At 39.3% G+C, this 19,758-nt stretch overlaps 1 protein-coding gene across 1 annotated transcript in view; it reads left to right on the top strand.

Moving 5' to 3' along the window:
- Positions 1-872: 872 nt before the first annotated feature.
- The window catches only part of RNF17 (ring finger protein 17), a 54,599-nt gene continuing 35,713 nt past the window's right edge, over positions 873-19,758 (top strand). Inside the window, exons 1-13 of the mRNA XM_074569765.1 lie at positions 873-1,399; positions 2,039-2,130; positions 2,824-2,882; positions 3,815-3,870; positions 5,258-5,357; positions 9,733-9,813; positions 11,083-11,183; positions 12,017-12,188; positions 13,564-13,640; positions 15,535-15,609; positions 16,707-16,978; positions 18,162-18,251; positions 18,832-18,993. Coding sequence (XP_074425866.1) covers positions 1,323-1,399; positions 2,039-2,130; positions 2,824-2,882; positions 3,815-3,870; positions 5,258-5,357; positions 9,733-9,813; positions 11,083-11,183; positions 12,017-12,188; positions 13,564-13,640; positions 15,535-15,609; positions 16,707-16,978; positions 18,162-18,251; positions 18,832-18,993 — 1,414 coding nt within the window. The 5' untranslated portion in view covers positions 873-1,322. The remainder of the gene's footprint in view (positions 1,400-2,038; positions 2,131-2,823; positions 2,883-3,814; positions 3,871-5,257; positions 5,358-9,732; positions 9,814-11,082; positions 11,184-12,016; positions 12,189-13,563; positions 13,641-15,534; positions 15,610-16,706; positions 16,979-18,161; positions 18,252-18,831; positions 18,994-19,758) is intronic.

The raw sequence follows: 19,758 nt of genomic DNA, 5'->3' as shown, positions 1-19,758 counted from the left end.
TTTGGGGTGGAACCTAGTTTTACTGTGTGAACAGTGCAAGAATATGAGTAACAAGTTTTGCTAGGAAACTTACCTCCTGGAAAGCTGGCCTAGTTCATGATTTGGCAAGTGTCTAAAAGCTGCAGGGGGAAATCAGTGTATTTTTACTTTTAAAATTTAACTGTATCTTGCTAGAGGTGATTTAAACACAAAACTGGAGAGTATATTACTAAATTTATGACAGCCAAACCAGAAGTGTTAAAACACATGCAAATAACGAGAATGCACGTACAATAAAGTAACCCCAAAGCATGGACTTCACGGCCTCTAGCCCAGGACGCACCCTATCTTCAAACACGGACCTCTGATCTCCGGGCACTGGGCGGGGGGGGGGGGGGGGGGGGCGAGCGGGGTGTGACCGAAGACAGCCTGGGCAGCGCCTCGTCGATCTGCTGCAGCCCAACCGCGCCCCACGGCGACAAGATGGCGGCGACGGCTTCGCGCGCGGGCCGCAGCAACCACCGCCTTCCCCCTGCCGCCTCGCTGTGATTGGCTGCGATGGGCACAAGGGCTGGCGAAGCGTTCGGTGATTGGCTGTTGGGGTAGCCGTTTTTGCGCGCGGTGAGCGGCGCGAGGCTGGTAGTTGTGGGGTTGTCCGTCGCGTTGCACTTCGTGCTGAGGGGAGTGGCGTCCTGTCCCGTCCCCGGCGGTCTCGGTATGTCTCTGCTCAAGTGTCTTTACCGGCATCGTCGTGGCATATGCAGTGGCGCTCTAGGCGCCGGCTGGGAGGAAAGAGCACCTCTCCCGTCGAGTATCGGGGGGTAAGGGGACGGGGCAGAGAGGGAAAGGGAGGTGAAGGTGATGCGTATAAGCAAATACAGAAGGGAAAATAAACGGCCAGATGGTAGGCCTTAAGGAAAGGAGTCAGGGTCACTATACGTGGTGGATTGCAAACAGGGCATGAACCTCGAGTATCAAGATACTGCAGAAAAGTTATCTTAGTGAGCTTGTATGATTCAAGGAGGCTTGAAGACCGGCAGTGGTGTCGCCTCCTGTGTCTGGTAGTGGTAAGGTTAGGGGTGATAAAGCCTATCTAGTGGAGTAGTGAAAGACAGGCCAGCTTTCTGTTGCAATTAAAATATTTGCTTTTCAAGGAAAAAACAGGTGTATGTTTTCTATGAATTTTGTGTCTGTGTTTTTTATCTAACTCTTTACCAAGTAATGTAAGTAACCTGTAGTGGTTGTTCTAGTGATGAAGTGTTGTAGAGAATTTGTCACTTTTGGGGGGTTTTGTGTTTGGTTTTTTTTTTGGTTTGTTTTGTTTTTTAAAATCAGGCACCATCATGAGTAAAAGAAAAGACTTCCCCTTGGTGGATAACAGTAACGAAAACCTTAACAGAAGAAAAATGAAAGCTATAAGGTATGTGAATTTTGAGATTACTCTAGTGGCTTTACATTTTTAAGTTCTGATAGTATAATAATCAGGTAATAGTATTGAGAAAATGTAGAAAACAACATTTCTATTCTGCAGTGTATCCATTTTTATGTCTTAGGTATGTGTGCTGTTTGTGGAAGTTCTAGCACTTGGAGTAGGTCAGGGAAAAAGAAGTTTTAAATGCATCTGGGGATGTTGTCAAATAGTTACTAGGCTACCAATATCTTGTACTGATCTGGATGTGTATTTTTAAAGTGAATAAATCATTGTCGATCTATTCAGTAAATTCTTAGTTAAATAATTATACAATGAATAATAAAAACTGATACTGTAACAATTTATTGATGCTGGTTCTAGTTACCGTAAATTCTGGTTCTGTCTACTTAAGAGCTCTAGTACCATCTTTATGGATTGCTGAATTCAGTGTCATAGAGGTAAATTGCTCCTCCTCTGCTTAAGAGGGTAACAAAATTTTTGTGTTGTGGTGTGTTTCATTAACTGCCCCTTCTACATAATGTCATTTAGTAAAAAGTGGACAAGATGAATTCTAAGAGAGCTGAAAGTCAGAATTCACATTTGTTTGACATTCCTAATGATCTTAAACCTTTACTTCTACTTCTGAAGGCAATGCCTTAAGATACTGGAAGAGGATTTTACAGAGCCAGATCAGAGAAAGCGTGATGTGTGTCATCTATCAAAAACTATGAGTGTGGAAGGTAAGGCTTTTGGATCTTGATTTTTATTTCCAGCAATCTTGTGGTGGCACAGTATTCACTGTTGATTTATATTTTATATGATCTGTTAAAGACAATAGATGGGCTGCCAGGTTTGATTAATGCATTGTTTATTTACTACACTTTCTGTACTTAGCAAGAACAACTAATACCTTTCTCTTCCCCTCCTGCTGTCTTTCTTGACAAAGCTACTGAAAAGTTTGTTTTAAAAGAAAACTCATTTTTCTGGGATTTTCTGCTCGAGTATCTTTTTCCAAGAGTTGTAAAATTGAGTTGAGTTTGTAGTATTTATGGATGCTCTATGAAACTACTTTTTTTCCTGTAGTATAGGTGTGCATTTTAAATGAATATTTTCTTTTGCCTTTTTGCCTTCCTTTTCATATGTTTATCCTCTCCTGAATGTAGCAGCAATGTAGTGCAGATAATACCCTAATCATTAAATGCAAGTACGTTTTTGTAATTCCCAGATAATTTCCGTATCTATTTATCTGGACTTCTATTCCTAGCTTTCGAATTCTGTCATGATAGGAATTTGGACATTGAATTTTATGAACTTGATAAATACTATGTATAAGACTACTCTAGTGATCATGTATTCCTGTTTGTCTCATTGATTAAGATGCCCTGCAATTAACAACATTCACAGTCAAGTTTTTCCTATGCTTGCTTTTACAGCCTTTTATGATAATGTGGAGGATGAAGACACGGGTTTATTTGGTTTCTCTTCTACAGAAGTAAGTTGATCTAGAGCGTTCTGTTCAGTAGTTGCTGTGGTGGTCTGAAATAGTGATATTACAGGATCTTCTGCATTTTCATTGAAAGCCATTAAAGCAAGCTCAGGTCCCCTCTGAGGTAAAGGTCTGCACTTTGTAACCACCTTCTCCCCAGCAAGTATTTGCTAGCATTTCTTGTTATGCAGTGTAGCTATGTACTGCACATCTGATGTCCAAAGTCTGGTGTGTATGTATTTTTTAAAAAAAAACAAAACAAAACATCTCCCTGTCAGCTTCCAAATAAAAGGACTTAAAAGATTTTTTTTTAAAAAAAGCAGCTTCACTTTGCACAGTAGTGCACAACTTACGAATCTATTTCTGTTTCTGCATTTTAAAAAAAAGTGCTGTGCTTGTGAATCTTTTCTGTGTTATAACAGGCTAATGCTACTCGTTTCACAGAAATCTATATTTTGGACAAACATTAAGTGCTTCTTTTATTTTTAATTTATGCAAAAGATAGGGTGTGGCCATTCTGTTTTTTCTGTTATGATATTCAGATTTAGCCTTTATTGCAAAATATAAATAAGTAAAATCTTTGGAATTAAGCCCTGTCATTAAACTTCATTGAAAAAATAAGTTGTAATCAGGTTCACTAATGCAATATGTTAGAAGTTTTGCATAATAGTGGGGAAAAATGCTAAGAGCACACAGGAAATCCGCATCCCTTTTACTAGGAGCACTTTACTGCAAAGGTACACTGATGGCTGTGGAGCTTTGGCTTTGTGTTTCTTATACCTCTCATTGCTCAATTCAACAGCACTTGCTTGGAAGCTTGGTCTCACTGAAATGGCGGGGGAGGAAGAGGCAGTACTGAAGTTATAGAACGTTTCTTACTGGGTCTTTTATTTAACCCTGTATCTGACCTTGCTTTGCTTTTTCCCCTCTAAATTTAGACCAAAACTGATTTTAAACATGGGCTGTGTAGTGGCAACTTGCAAAGGCTAGCAAGGTAAGTCTTCATTAATTTGACTGGTTTTTATGTGTTTAGATGCCAGACTTGGGGAGAACTTTACCAAACAAGCATTTCCAGACATTTTTCTTGGGCTGATTTTTTTTTTTAATGTGTTCTTTAAACTTTACTGTGTTGCTTCTATAGTACTAGACAACCATACTGAGAACATAACTTGCTTGACACTTGAGTGCAAATAATATCTAATTGAAAGGCAACAAGAAGCAGATTGGCTTGGCTTGAAAATGTTTGGAACTGAAAATTTTAAGCATTGTGGTGACTCCCTGATAAGGGTTCAGAGGGCAAGTAGAGAACTGCTGAAATGTCAGGCTGTGGTGGGAAGGACTGTATCATTGAAGCACCTCCTTACCCCCACCACCCTCCTGCTCCCATTGCACCTTCTGCTTATATAACCAGTCACAGCTGTAAAGATTAGATAACAGCAGCATTTTGTGTTATTGTCATATTAAATTGCTTATTTGTCTAGCCTATGTGAACTTCAAGGAAGTCTTAAAGTAGGTGTCTTTCCCTCCGCTGCCATTGCTGTTGAGATTCATGTTGATACAAATGAGAATAGGCCCAAATAATTCTTACAGATGTGTTGCATGAGAGGTCTGTTCTATATGGAGCTGTTCTGTAAGGGAGGTATAGGAAACTTATCTTCCAAGATCAGTGCGGGTAGCGTGCATCGCTAACCTTGCCCAAAGTAAAATAGAAACTCAAGACTTCATGTATGGCTGTCAGTCTTTGCAGCAGTGTTCTCCAAGTCCTTTCACAGTTCCATCAGAAACAACAAACAGCACAGAAAGAACACAGTGATTCCTTCCTGTAACTGGGCTGGTTTATGCAGACTGTTTTTGTGAGTCTTTACAGCTGTTTAGATCCACGTGTATCTTGATGAAGAGCAGGTATGGGTGATCATACAACAGCATTTTAGAGCCTTCATAACAGGTTGTCAGTAGATGGTTTTAGTGTAATCTGTAAGATTTTAACAGCCTAATCAATATCTGATGGGATATCTAAAAAAAATAATTTCGGCAACAAATGAGAAATTAATCCTGGAAGGTTAGTAGTAATGCATTTTACTCTCACTAAGGACAAAAATCAATACCACCTACTAAGGTTTTGTTCAGCCTTGCCAAAATTGTCAGATGAAAAAGAGTTACTGAAGATGAATTTTAAGATGATGCTAGTAGAAAGCAATTTATTTTTTTTTTCAAAAATGAGGCATCTGTACTATATCACAGTATGAATTCTACCATTTCAGAAATAGATGTGTTTTTAATGAGAGATTTTTAAATACTCGGATTGTGTCTAAAGTATTTGTGTGAAGTTTGATAGTTAATTTAAAATGTGTAGGTTTTTTCCTTAAAGTTTTCTTTTGCAGGCCCTTCTGTCACAGTACTGAAGAGAAAAATGTTCAGCACCCAGTTTCTTCAAATGGTGGGCTGAAGGATAAACCAGCTATAGCTCCATCAGCAGACGTGGTGTGTTATGTGGAATTTCCTTATATTCTCACTCATTATTTTTGTATATGCATACTTAATACTGCACTTAAAATCATAGAATCTTCATGGTTGGAAAGGACCTTTCAGATCACTGAGTCCAACCATACAGACACAAAAAAAACCCTCTACAATCTGTCACTAGAGTGTGCCCTGAAGTGCCAAATCTGCACGTTTCTTAAATACCTCTAGGGATGGTGACTCAACCACCTCCCTGGGCAGGCTGTTCCAGTGCCTGACCACTCTTTCAGTAAAGTAATTCTTCCTCATATCTAATCTAAACCTCCCCTGACGCAACGTCAGACCATTTCCTCTGGTCCTGTCATTATTCACTTGGGAGAAGAGGCCAACACCCACCTCTCTCCAACCTCCTTTCAGGTAGTTGTAGAGGGCAATGAGGTCTCCCCTCAGCCTCCTCTTCTCCAAGCTAAACATGCCCAGCTCCCTCAGCCTCTCCTCATATGACCTGGTCTCCAGACCCCTCACCAGCCTGGTAGCTCTCCTCTGGACACGCTCCAGCACTTCAATGTCCCTCTTGTACAGGGGGGCCCAGAACTGGACACAGTACTCGAGGTGAGGCCTCACCAGTGCCGAGTACAGAGGCACGATCGCTTCCCTACTCCTGCTGGCCACGCTATTCCTGATACAAGTCAGAATGCTGTTGGCCTTCTTGGCCACCTGGGCACACTGCTGCCTCATGTTAAGCTGGCCATCCACCAGCACCCACAGGTCCTTTTCTGCCGGGCAGCTTTCCAGCCACTCTTCCCCAAGCCTGTCGCGTTGCTTGGGGTTGTTGTGACCGAAATGCAGGACCCGGCACCTGGCCTTGTTAAACCTCATACAGTTGGCCTTGGCCCATCAATCCAGCGTGTCCAGGTCCCTCAGTAGAGCCTTCCTACCCTCAAGCAGATCAACACTCCCACCTAGTTTGGTGTCATCTGCAAACTTACTGAGGGTGCACTCAATCCCCTCATCCAGATCATTGATAAAGATATTAAACAAAACCGGCCCCAAAACTGAGCCCTGAGGGACACCACTGGTGACTGGCCACCAAAAGGATTTCACCCCATTCACCACAACTCTCTGGGCACGGCCATTCAGCCAGTTTTTAACCCAGCGAAGAGTACACTTGTCTATGTCATGATTCGCCAGCTTCTCCAGGAGAATGCTGTGGGGGACGGTGTCAAAAGCCTTCCCAAAGTCCAGATAGACAACGTCCACAGCCTTCCCCGCATCCAGAACGCGGGTCACATGGTCACAGAGATGAGGTTGGTTAGGCAGGGCCTCCCCTTCCTAAACCCATGCTGGCTGGCCCTGATCCCTTGGCTGCCCTGCATTTGCCGAGAGAGCTCGCTCAAGATGATCTCTCTGTGATCTTTCCTGGTATTGAGGTCAGGCTGACAGGCCTGTAGTTCCCCAGATCCTCCTTCCAACCCTTCTTGTAGATGGGAGTCACATTAGCCACCCTCCAGTCATCTGGTACCTCCCCTGTTGACCAAGACTGTTGATAAATGATGGAGAGAGGCTTGGTGAGCTCTCCCGCCAGCTCCCTGAGTACTCTTGGGTGAATCCCATCCGGCCCCATAGACTTATGTGCGTCTAGGTGCAGAAGCAGATCATTGACTACTTCCTCCTGGATTATGGGTGGGTTGTTGTGCTCTCCATCCTTATCTTCCAGCTCAGGAGGCTGAGCACCCTGGGGATAGCTGGTCTGACTATTGAAGACGGAGGCAAAGTATCTCAGCCTTCTCCTCGTCCTTGGTTGCAACTTTCCCCCCAGCATCCAGTAAGGGATGGAGATTCTCCCTGGCTTTCTTTTTGATGATGTATTTATAAAAGGTTTTTTTGTTGTCCTTAATGTTAGTGGCCAAGTTGAGCTCCAGCTGGGCTTTTGCCTTCCTAATTTTCTCTCTGTATAACCTAATGAGATATCTGTATTCTTTCTGAGTTGCCTGTCCCTTCTTCCAAAGGTGGTAAACCCTCCTTTTATTCCTAAGTGCCATCAAAAGTTCCTTGTTCATCCAGACTGGCCATTTTCCCTGCCCTTTAGACTTGTGACACTTGGGGGCAGCCTGCTCCTGGGCCTTTAAGATTTCCTTCTTGAGCATCCAGCCTTCCTGGTCCCCTTTGCCCTTCAGGACTGTCTCCCAAGGCACTCAACCAGCGTTCTGAACAAGCCAAAGTCCGCCCATTTTAGAAAGGAATTTCCCTTCCATGTAGTGTATATTATACATAGACATTAATTAGTGGGTTTTCATATGTTTCATAGAGGTTTTGCTAACCCCCCTCCTTACATCACTACGAATTGAAAACTTGACCATTTCATGATCCCTAAACCCAAGATGGCCTCTGACTACCACACCTCCCACTAGTCCTTCTCTGTTTGTGAACAGTAGGGCTAGTGAGGCAGCTCCCTTGGTAGGCTCCCCTGCCAGTTGTGTCAGGAAGTTATCTTCTATGCACTCAAGGAACCTCCTAGCCTGCCTGCTCTCTGCTGTGTTCTTAAAACACAGAAACCTGCAGCCTTAGTAGTTACACGCTATTCTTCCATGTTATTACAGAATTGATGTGCAGCTACAGTGTTAATAAAGTAACTTGACAAAATGAACACAGCTCAAACCCAACCAGATCATAGCTGAGGAGGGCTAGTGTATTCAGCTGGCTGTGAAACTATGTATTTTGAATTTAGCTTGTCTTAAAAGGCACCTGAGGCTTCACAATATTTGGGTTTGGGGCTTTTTTATTTCTTTTGAAATTTGAGACGGCTGGAAGGCTAATGCAATACATCTCTAAAGTATTCATTCACAACAGCAAGGTTGTTGGACACCTGGATCTCTCTTGAAACATTCTATTAAGTTTCTAACGTGATCTTCCTGAACGAGGTTTGTGACATTTTAGGACAAGTGAACTAATGTGGATATTTTAAAATGACAGAATGAAACGGAAATGAATGATACATCCTGTGCCAGTCCTGTTTTCTTCTATTGAGAGTGCCCTAAACAGTTACCTTGAAAGAATCATAACTTGCTCATGTCTGTCTTGGCTTCTTAGGTAGTTTTGTTGTACTGCCCATTAAAGTTTGAAAATGTTTTTTTTTCTGAACATCTTTTTGAATAGTCTGCTTAAAATAAAGCTGTATTGTGTTACCCTAAACTTCAGTATATTACTGTTGACAAACTATTAAAGAAAATAGCCTGAGGTTATCTTTGAAGAGTCTTGAGTTCGAGGTAGTAAGTAATATTTTTATGGTAGTTACCTGTTCTGTTGGCAGAACATTTTTTTTTTTTTTTTGGAGAAAGTTATTGAGAACGAGCTCGTGTGAAAACCTACACTTATTGAGGTCATAGTCTCACTGCTGCTTACTTTTTGTTTCTTAAGGTTTTTTTTCAGACGACTTTATTTTGTGCTTGGGTGATTACCAGGTCTTTGGCAGTATCATTTCTTACACCACTGAATGAGTACATCCATGTCTCTTCAGTTTTGGAAGGATTTTTATTACTGTGTCACTGGTCATAACGAGAACTACGAAGTACAGAGAGAGCAATGTAATTCCATGGCATTTTTAACTATTATGTCTCGTTGCATCTGCTCAAAATCCAAGTCATAATAGGAGGAGGGTTATCTTCCTTTTTCTGCTCCTAGGAAGGATGCAGTTGGTCTGAGATGTTGAGATACATTAATTGGAAAGTTGTTCTAGAGATGAAGGTGACAACAAATGTCTTTAATAAACTCCATAATGATGTGTGTGACTAACAGGTCTTTCCCAGATTGTGGGCAGCACTTCTTTTCATCCCTGACTTTTTGGGGCATCCCCAGCTGATGATCTCATTTTGCTTTTAGCAAAATGCCAGCACTCTAATCAGTACTCTTAACGCTAGTTTCAGTAGTGCCAGTGACAAAATTTTAAGACATTTCTGTATGTACATTTGCTTTCGTGCCAATTCACATGCAAGTATTTTATTGTCTTTGCTTGCATCAGAATAACACTGGGAGCTTATTACATTTTATTTTTTTTTAAATTTTTGTTGGTTTTCCCCAAGTGATATTACTAAATATTTTACTTTTTTCTAGGCTGCAGTATTCCCATTCTTCAATCTTGCATGTTTTCTTTCCTCTGTATTATAACTTTAATTTGCTTTTCCTTCACGTACTATCTTGTTTTTTGTGTGTATGTGTGTGTGCAAATAAATTGCATGTATCTTAACAAACAAAAAAACCTTAGAATCCACGTTTCAGAAATCTGCTCAGAGCCTTACATAGATCAAGTGCCTCTTTGTCAAAACAGCAAATGTGTATAGCCTGTCTTTTCTTCTAGACATACAGGCAGCTTAACATTCACTGGCAAATCTTTCCCCAGGACAGCAAAACTATGGAAGCTATCGATGAAGCTTTATGCATAGCTATTTGTAATCTCAGCCACTTACATGATGCAGATGAGGTGGGTGAAAATAAGTTAAATATATCACGAAATACCAAGTCCTGTCCTTGATTGAAGCTTTTTGTTATAAGTAGTCACAAATTAACATGCTATTTAAACATGCTTTTACTGGCTTTGTTTTGACATCCTCTTTTCCTTCAACTGTTGTGCTGTTTCTGTAAATATACAGTGTTAAACTCCAGGCTATAGTTTGGAGTTCACAAACTACAGGAGTAGTCTGTAAAGGAGTACGTGAGCCTATGCGTAATTTAAAGTTAACAGGTCAACTCATATTATTTAGCAGAACCGTATATAAGCCAATCTTTCAAATACTAAGCTTGTGTTTCCTTGGATCTGGGTAAAATTCAGCATTTGTTTTTGTTCTAGTAATTATGCTAACTTTTCTAGTTTGTGCCCCTTTCTGGATTTAAAGGTGGAAAAGAAATTATATGGGCAATAGAAGTAATAATTTTAACAGGCACAATATGCAAAACATGTAAATCAAGTAATGCATGTATTCTAAGATGCACAGAAGTGTTTAATGATCCAAAAGCTTAAAGCAAATTCATTCCAATAAGTGTGGCATGAGGTATCCTTAAAACCTGTTCTCCATTCCCTTTCGAAGTTGTTTTCTTGTAGTGGCCAATCTGTCAGTTAAAGTTATGCTAAATACCTAATTCATATACTAACAGCATCTTTTAAAAACCTATATTTCAACACCTCTAATGTAATAATTCGTGCATACAACTGTGGTCCTCCAACAGCTTTTCAACAAAGACTGAGAATTGCCAAAGCAGGGTTGCATTAATGAGATATTTTTTTTTCCCCATAGTCTTTTCATTAAAAGTAACTATAGCAACAAAACTGATGCTTAGCCAGAGCGAAGAATCTTTCTTTTTCCTTTATGCTTACAATGAATTTAAAAATACAGTAGAAATCTTAGCATGCTAGTTATCTGTATATGGTGCTATATTAATGTTAGGTAAGGGAAGTGAGGCAGTGGGCCCCAGATCTCTGTGTTTCTTGCCTCGTAGATATATAGACTTCAGTTGACATGAGAGTCCAGACAGTGCAAGCTGACTAGAAGTTAGAGAAAACAAAGGGATTAATGAGCTATAATTGGCTTAAGTGTCAATCTTTAGTGGTTTAGTGTCACTCTTTTGGAGTATTGATCGCTGTCTTACTGTTCATTGCTTCTGTTCTGAATTTAAAAAAAAAAATAATGTGAGAATAATGAAATAATTAAAATGAAATAGTAAATGCATTTTTATTCTATACTGAACTAAATAGATGCTGAAATACTTGGAATTGAAATTGAAGCATGAAGGAGACAGAGTTGCAGAAAATGCAGATAGAACGTTTGATGAACTTATTACTTCTCTCCTCTCAAGGTAGTAATCTGGTTTGTAGCATGGTGGTGGTGAGTTATTTTTATCAAGAAGTTGTTTCTAATTCAGATGAAAGAATTCTAAATAAAATTTCAGTCTTCCTCGTAGCAGTGTTTTGTAATACCTGCCTTTAATTTTTTTTTAATTATTTTTGTCCTTTCATAGTGGCATCTTGAGCTGGTTTGCATGGTTGGAATACACTAACTTACACAGAGCCGCTGCTCTTTAACAAAAGAAAAAACGTAGTCTTAATGATGTTAGTTTTCTGAAATAGCTCATTTTTGAGGTTTTCTTAATACTGCCGTTAGTGGATGATCAGTTTAACAGCAGGAATAACTTTTTTAAAAATTAACTTTCTGCAAGTTTTCAAGCTGATAGAAGCCCAAGAACAGTTTATTTCTTCATTTTCAAAAATATTTGTATCTTTAGATTTAAGAGGGGGAGGGCTGTCAAAGTTTAGGATTCCAGAAGAGCATCCAAGTAGGGATTTGGGTATCTTAATAGACTGAATTGTAAAATCCATCTATCCAGTTTTTAGTTGGATGTGTATGGAAATATCCGGAGGCAAAAATGGAAGAGTACTTTAAACATTTAATAAAAAAACATTTCTCCAAATGAAGTGGGTTTTCAGTGTGAACTCTTAGCTTTTGTGGTTCCTCTTAGTAAGTGTGTTTTCCATGCTTTCCACTTTTCACCATTTAATGAAGATGATATTTCTGTGTGAGAGGTATTCACTTCGTATTGTTGTATGACTGACAGTTGTGTGTTATAGTTGAAGGTTGAATCTGTATGGCTGAGTGCTTATTAAATTCTGAAAAGTAATGTTTTTAATACAGAAAAAGGAAGTTGTGTGCAGAATTAGTGAAGAGCATCAACCACTACAGTGCTGGCATTGCAAAAGCTAAGGAAGTCATTGAAGAGAAGAAAAAGTGCTTGGCTGGTGTCATTAGGATTGCAAAGGAATTAAAAATTACACCTTCTGTAAGAGCCTATTGTGATCTCGCTCAGGTAGTTAATATTCTTGCACTGTGAAATAATCTATTTTTAATGAATACATTCAAATTTGGATTGGAAGTTTCTGTGATCCGTCTTTCAGTTTGCTGACTTGAATATTGAGATTTTTGCAGTAATGTATTCTTACCCCACCTCTACATGCACACCCCCGGTTTATATTTGGTCTTGGCCACAAATTAGTGTCTGGTGACTGATGTGAAACAAAAAAGAGCTTGCTATCTGAAATGGAAAATGGAGAGGGAGGGCAGGGAAACTGTGACACGGTACTCGATCAGTGAAAGGGGCAGTGTTTTCAGCACTTAAGAGTTCTCTCAAGCCTTTCCTATTCCACACGTCTCCGGCCTTCTCACTGAGCTACTCCAGAATTGATAGCCACGCTCTCTTGAGCCTCTTGGTCCCAGGCCTTTACTTCCTTTCTTCCTCCTCCTCATGTCAGCTGTTCATAGAAACACATACTAACTGCTGTGCTGTATCAGGCCAAAGGTCCATCCAGTAATGTCTCCTGTCTCTGATAACAGAGAGGAAAAGATGTGTGGAGGAAAAATCCAAGAACCTGGGTATTTAGTGAGTATGGGAAGTTGAAGGTTAAAGATTTTATAATCTGTAGGATACTTTAGGGTCATTACATACATGTATTAAACATTTCCTCATTGTATCACAACCTTGTGTAACACTTTCTTGAATGTCTTCATAATGCTTGTGGCAGTATGTATGTGTGTGTGTATGTATTCATATGCAGTGGCAGTGAGCTCCATCTTTTAATATTTAAAATGAGGCGTATATAAAACAACTATGTCTGTTCTTTCTAAATCTGCTACCCAGTTGTTTCATTTAGAGCTTTGGTAGTCTTTTATTGAGAAAAATGATGAATAACTGGTCTCATAATTTTTTTTTTTTTTTTAAGTAGTGTGATTTTTAGACTGTCATGTTCCTTGCATCCATTTGTCACTTTCCATGTGAAGAAACATAGTCTTTCTCATCTGACCCAGGAAAGAAGTCTGATCCCTCCTTTTTTTTTTTTTTTTTTTTTGGCATTTGCGTCTATCTTGTCCAGTGTGACCTTTGGGAGCTGGTACCCACCACTGTCCTCACATCGGCCTTCTTACTTAGAAGTTACTTTCTCAGTTCATATAAAAGGAGAATTTGAGTCCTCCTTCTACGTACATGCTAACATTACAAAATCTCTAATCATTAGGTCTTAACAATGTAAGACGACAATTGAGAATTGGCTTTTGTCTGCTGATGAGTAAATTGTTGTTTCTTTCTCTAAAATCAAAGATGTCATACTCTGTCATGTTTTAGATAATAGATGTCTGTATAATCTCCTTTTTGTGTTAATAGAAGCTGAGACTGTACTTTTTAATTTCAGGTGTTGTATAATTTGAAGTTGCCAGTTGAGGCTGAGCTGTCAAGAGTGAATAGTTTGAAGGAAAAAATATCTCCAAGGTAAACAACTGCAGCGGGAGGTATATTGGGAGGTAAATGGATGAACTGGTTATCTTAATTACAAAAACTGTTCGTGTAACAGTTAAAGAGCAGAAATCGAGCTGCTTTGCTTGTGTTTTACTGATAAACTACTAGTTCAGATGTATATAAACTCATCACTAACAGTGAGACACAATAGCCTTCATCTGAGGCATCAGGGAGAAAGCACGTACAATTTGCTGTGGTGTAAAGAAATATATATGCATTTAAAAATTTTTGACAGACTTCTGCCACTTTTAAGCTTCCCCTCCTGCCCTTGTAAGTAGAAATAAATTGGGGCAATAATAGCTTAATTATTTTTTTTTAAATTAATTCATTTCTCACCTTCAGGAGAGACTTAAACGTGTTTTGGGGCACTGATGTCTAAGAAGAAATTTGTGGAAAAACCCAGTTACCATGTTGCGCTCATTGGAAATGACAAATATGGTTTCTATACCAGAAATGAGCAACAGAATTTGTCATATGGTACAGCTGACCCTATGCAGCTTGGTCGTAAGGCTGGTCAGAGTACTGTAATCCTAGTGTATAAAGGCCACATTAAGGAACGATGAAGGAGGGACGGAACAAAGATGGTGTTACGTTGGAACTTCCTGGGATCCCATTATATTTCAGGACATGGAAGCACACCGGGTGATAGAGTGGTTGTGTGCCATCAGATTGTGACTGGCGCAGAGGAATGAAGCTCAGAGTTGATTACCTGCGTGCAAAGTGAAACATTATCATAGAATCATTTAAGTTGGAAAAGACCCTTAAGATCATCAGGTCCGATCATTAACCTAACACTACCAAGTCCACCACTAAGCCATGTCCCTAAGCACGATGTCTAGTCAACCGCTTCCCTGGGTACTGTGTTTCAAAGCTTGACAAAAGTTATGGCTCCTCCTGTCGTGTGTTGAGCCATTAGAATATGGATAAAGGAATCTTCTAGTAAACTTAGTGACCTGGTAGGTAGGGCCTGTTTTGTAGGTAATGTCAGTGGTGAATGAGAATTTCAGAGAAGCCTATTAAATGCACAATGGCAAAATCTCCCAACCTAGAAGAAAGATAAAACATGACCAAATCAAATTTGTTTTGCATTGGAAGACCTTTTAAGAACTTGAACAAAATGGGGAGAAAGGAGATGGAGGGTAAGTATAAAGGTCTCACATGCTGGTCCCACCCCAAAATAGCACCAAAGGTGAAAAAATCACAACTAGGAAGTGCATAAGAGTTGAGGCGCATTCTGTAAACCTAAAATACTGTAGAACAATGAGTAGATTCCTGAAAGTGGCCAGGGGAGAAGAAAAGATGCGCTGTTCAATACTGCTTACATCTCAGTTTTCACAAATTGTTCATTATAACTGGACAACAAAGCTAAGGATGTGATTGAATGATGTTATATTGACAGTTGTGTTAGCCTAACTGTAGAAGTACTTAAAAGATTTTGCTAGATTTCATTGGTAAAGGAAACAGCTGTTTATTAGCGTAACAACAAACAGAACAAAAAGAACATGCATTTTGGACTTCAGTTCTGGTTTTTTCTTCATGACTGTTGGAGAATTCTTTATCTCTGTGCAGAATAATTTATTGAACTAAACTGAGTTTAGGTGTGAAGACTCAGTGAATGCTGGAGGACTCAGTGCGTGAGAGAGAAAGAAAGCAAAAGGCAAGAAAGTTTTTAAGTATGAATGTGAAGATAAATGAGCAACCAAACCTGTGTTAATAAGCATGGAAGAATGAACCTGGAGTAGGCAATTAATCTCTTAATTTTGCTCCTCCATGAATATTGTGCTGAAAAATACTGTACATCTCAAACCATCAGAGTGATTTTAGGTATTCGTGGTGCTTCTTGTAATGCTGCTTCTCTTCTCTCGAGATTCTTCCTAAACACTGATGAGATTACATCTTTGTTTAAAAAACTGGGCAAGATTGAATGGGGAACAACAGGGCAGTAAGTATGTTTTTTTAATAAAGAGGATGAATACAGTAACTTACCTGTTCTTCTAATCGTTAAATATTTATTGGAGATTAAATATAAAAAAAAAAAACCAACTGCATGTGTGTGTTGGTTTCTAAGAGTATAATGACACGAAGGAAAACTTCAGATGCTGGTATTTCAGTCAGCATTCCAGTTCATCCACTTAGCGTTTCCGTTCTGACATTTCAGTTTTACTGGGGTTTCACCCAACTATATTTCACTGTATCAGTTAAGTTACTAAGATTTTCTTATGCTTGTGGGTTTTCTTGCTTTGCTTTTCTTATGTGTGGGTTTTTTTCAGCTTTGGCTGATGTTTAGTGATACAATAGAGTTGTTTATTATTTCACCATATAAAAGTTACTTCATGTAAGTGTAAATAAACCTCCAAAGTCAACAGCAAATACTAAAATTATAGTATTTCCACTTCACAGTCTAAATGCCGATTACGTCAAATGCCAAAAGAAATTACTTAAGATGAACTTAAACCTGGAAAAACACAACTTTTATTTTTAAAATTACAATTGCTTTTATTTTATTAGTCCCCTTTATTTTTCCCTGCAATATTTGAAAAAACTTGAGAAAATGGAATGGAGTTGCTGTTAGGGTCATTGTAGTTAGCACTGGTTATGTTAAAAAAAAAAAAGCATATTGCATACTGTAATATTTGAAAATCCTGCAGATTACAGTGAAGAGTAGCTGTTAGTACAAAAGCATCTGATGTCTTTCGTTTTTAACTATCACATCATTAATGTGTTTTTTCAGATGATTTGTATTTATATCTGTGGTCTCTGATCATTTAGGCAGAGGTGGCTCTTGTTTGTACTGAGCTGTGTGCGAGAATATGTACCATTTCTGTGCCAATCCTTTTTAGGTTTCAGAAATCTTGTTATTGTGTTTGTTGTCTTGGTATTCTAGAACATAATACAGTTTTTTTCAACCAGCTCTTACAAGGTGCTTGCTTAACATAGTGATACATTCTTAATAAAACCTCTGCTTTGACTTGTGTGCTTTTCTGAAAACAGACTGGATTACAGTAATTTGTCTCCAAATAAATGTTTTCCCAAATGTAGTGAAGATAATGGACAACATACTCTTATCCTTGATGCTGAAGAAGAAATGCCAAGCTGTGATACTCAGTCATCTGTAGAGAATATGTTTCCAGCACTTAGCAGAGAAAGGGAAATAAAGGCTCTTGCAAATAAACTTGGTGTTCACAAAGAAGTGAAAAATACTCAAGTACAAGAAACAGTTCCTGTGATACGTCATCAGAGTATTCCTGCTCTGCCCAAGTCTCCATCCAGTCCTGATGTCATAATAGAGGAAATATTTGAAGATGACCTGGGAAGTAAGTTTCTTAATACCTTTAAGTGTTCCATTGTTAAGCATGGTGTTATTTATGTGTTTTGTATTATGTTGTCCATTTGTAGTTATACTTGGCTCATATAAGTTCTTTAATGATGTCTGTATTTCACATTATCTTCCTTCCAGTTAGCATTGTTTCTTTTTTGTCCTCCTTCAGCTTAACTTAGTGAAAACTTTCTCCCAAGTTCTCTCGAAGAGGGGTCATGAGTTCCTGTGTTTACCTGGATGATTCTATTTGACTCTTAATTATTACAGTCCTCCTCAGAGTTTCTGGCAGTGGCTCCTGCAGTATGTTTTTCTGGCAGTTCCTTTGTCTTCCTGAATCATCTTCTGGGGTATTGTTCTACATTAACTGGCAATAACAATTAGGTTCTTCAGCTTGTTGTCAGCTTTTCCCTGAACTGTATTAGTAAGAGTGTAACTAACAGGTCCAGGAAGTGATCCTTCCCCTCTCAGGCTCTTGTGAGACTGAATGTGGAGTATTGTGTCCAGTTTTGGACCCTGCAGTACTGAAAGTCACTGTCATACTGGAGTGAGTCCAGTGGAGCCTACCAAGCTGGTGTCCAGGAGGTGCTGAGTGATAGGGCTGAAGGCGTTAGGAACAGGTTGGAACATAAAAAAATCCAATTAGATAATAGGATATATAATAGTTAGATGCTTCCCACAGTACAACTAAGATGCTTAACTTCAGAGTGGCTTATGTGCACAACGTACCTAGAAAATTCCTGTGATGAGTAATGCTTGGGGAGGATGAGGGAGCGGGTACGGGTGGTATGTGAGAGTAATTGTGCTAGCATATAGCTGTGATCAAGGGAAAATAAATTTCAGAGCTTGGGCATGAGTGTCTGAAATAGTATATTCCAGAATCCCAGAGGATTTCACAAAACTCCTGTCAGAACAAAATTCCTTCAAACCACAGTGTTATGGGTTTTGCGTGTCTTGAATCTACAAATTTTAATGATAGTTTTGTAATCTTGGAGGTAGCATGTGGGCTGGCCACGTGGACTGCGCATGCATCTGTTTCGGTTGCATCAAATAGGAGAGATTTTGCCTCTGCAGTACCCTTACAGACACATGTAATTTCTCTTTACTGTGTTTGCTGCTTTACTGCATATATATATAAATGCTTAACTAACCTAATTCATTAAACTTTTCCTAAAACAATAAACAAACAGAGTTTCCTGCAGAATATCATGCTGGTGAACAGAGGAAGAAACTCTTCAAGAAGGAAACACCTTTTCAACACAAAGCTGGTTAGTGGTTTTCCTATCTGGTAAATGGTTTAGTTTACTAACAGAGACCCATCTTGTAAGCAGCGAGAGCAGGCATTGGAATTTCTTGGAGAGGTTGGACACGTACGTTAGCATTGTAGTTGAGGTCAGGAACGTACTAGGAAGAAGATCTCCTGACTGTCTCTAGTTAGCATGTATTTGCTCACGTGTAAGAGCAGACTTGGGGCACACGAATTGATTTCCTTCCAGTTAAAACTAGTCTGGGAGGTGCTTACAGTGCAGATGTCATTCTTAGTACCAGCAGTTTTGCTCTGCAAAAACACTCCCGGGTCTGCTCTCCTATTGCTACACTTCCTGATAAAGAGTCCCTCCCCATCTCTCCTGTAGGCCTCCTGTAGGTACTGGAAGGCTGCTATAAGGTCTCTTCGGAGCCTCCTCTTGTCCAGGCTGAACAACCCCAACTCTCTCAGGCTGTCCTCATAGCAAAGGTCAGCCCTCTGATCATCGTCGTGGCCCTCCTCATAAACCTAATCACCTGTCTAATAACACCGGTCGGAGTCACTTGGAGAGTGGCTGATAATCTGTTTTCTGTCTTACTCAGGTTGGACAGAACTAGTGATTGTTAGCCATGTTATAAATCCATGCCACTTCTATATTCGGAGATACTCACAGAAGAAAGAAGCAGGGGTTTTGGAGAAGAAATTGAAAAACTTTTGTTGTAATAAGAGTTCATATCTCTTGCCTTCAGATGTTTTGCAACTAGGTAAATTATTAATTTCTAAAGGTCTACAGTAGCTTAAAATACTGTCTTGTAGTATGTTTCCGTAGTATTTTTTTTTTCCTCCCCCCTCCCCACCTCTGCCTTCACATAGTCAAGCAGTGCTTGTCTGTCCTGGGATCTACAATTAATGCTTTTGGGGAACATTGTACACATTGTTCGATAAACTAAACTATTATTAAATCATATAAATGAAAACAGTAGAAGTAAAAAAGACTCTGCGGTTCTTAGCCTCAGCAAATTGAGCGCTTAGAGTAACCAGCAGTTGAAACACCTGACTGTAAATTGACTGTTTTCCAGCATTAGGTGGTAATTGTTAACTGATAGTTCTTTTTTCAGTGTACCTATTTTAATGAGTAGCCTAGTTCTTCTATTACTTCAGTAAATTAGCTTTCTTGCATGCAAGCAACGTTCCCTTTGAGTGGATGTATTTTTTTTTTTTTAAAGTTCACTAACTGGATAGAAACTATTCTGGAATTAAAACCGAAAGACAATGACAATAATGCATTGCCAAATCATTTAAAATTATTTTCTAGCCCACACATTGACACTGTTACTCGCTTCTGGTAGGTGTTTAGAAAGCTTACAAAAAGTATGTAATAGCCCTCAACTTCATTGGGTTTTTGCCACTTTACTAAGAGGTATAGAAAGGTAGGTAGAAATTACTTCTCAGCAGAAGCCTAACACCTCCTAGCTTTACAGGCATTGTGTAAATGAGGGAGAAAACTTCTGGTGGCTATCAAGACAAAG

This window comes from Larus michahellis, chromosome 1 (genome assembly GCF_964199755.1).
Source record: "Larus michahellis chromosome 1, bLarMic1.1, whole genome shotgun sequence".
Taxonomy (NCBI): Eukaryota; Metazoa; Chordata; class Aves; order Charadriiformes; family Laridae; genus Larus; species Larus michahellis.
The sequence above is the reverse complement of the archived record's forward strand: the minus strand, read 5'-3'. Positions and strand labels throughout refer to the sequence as shown.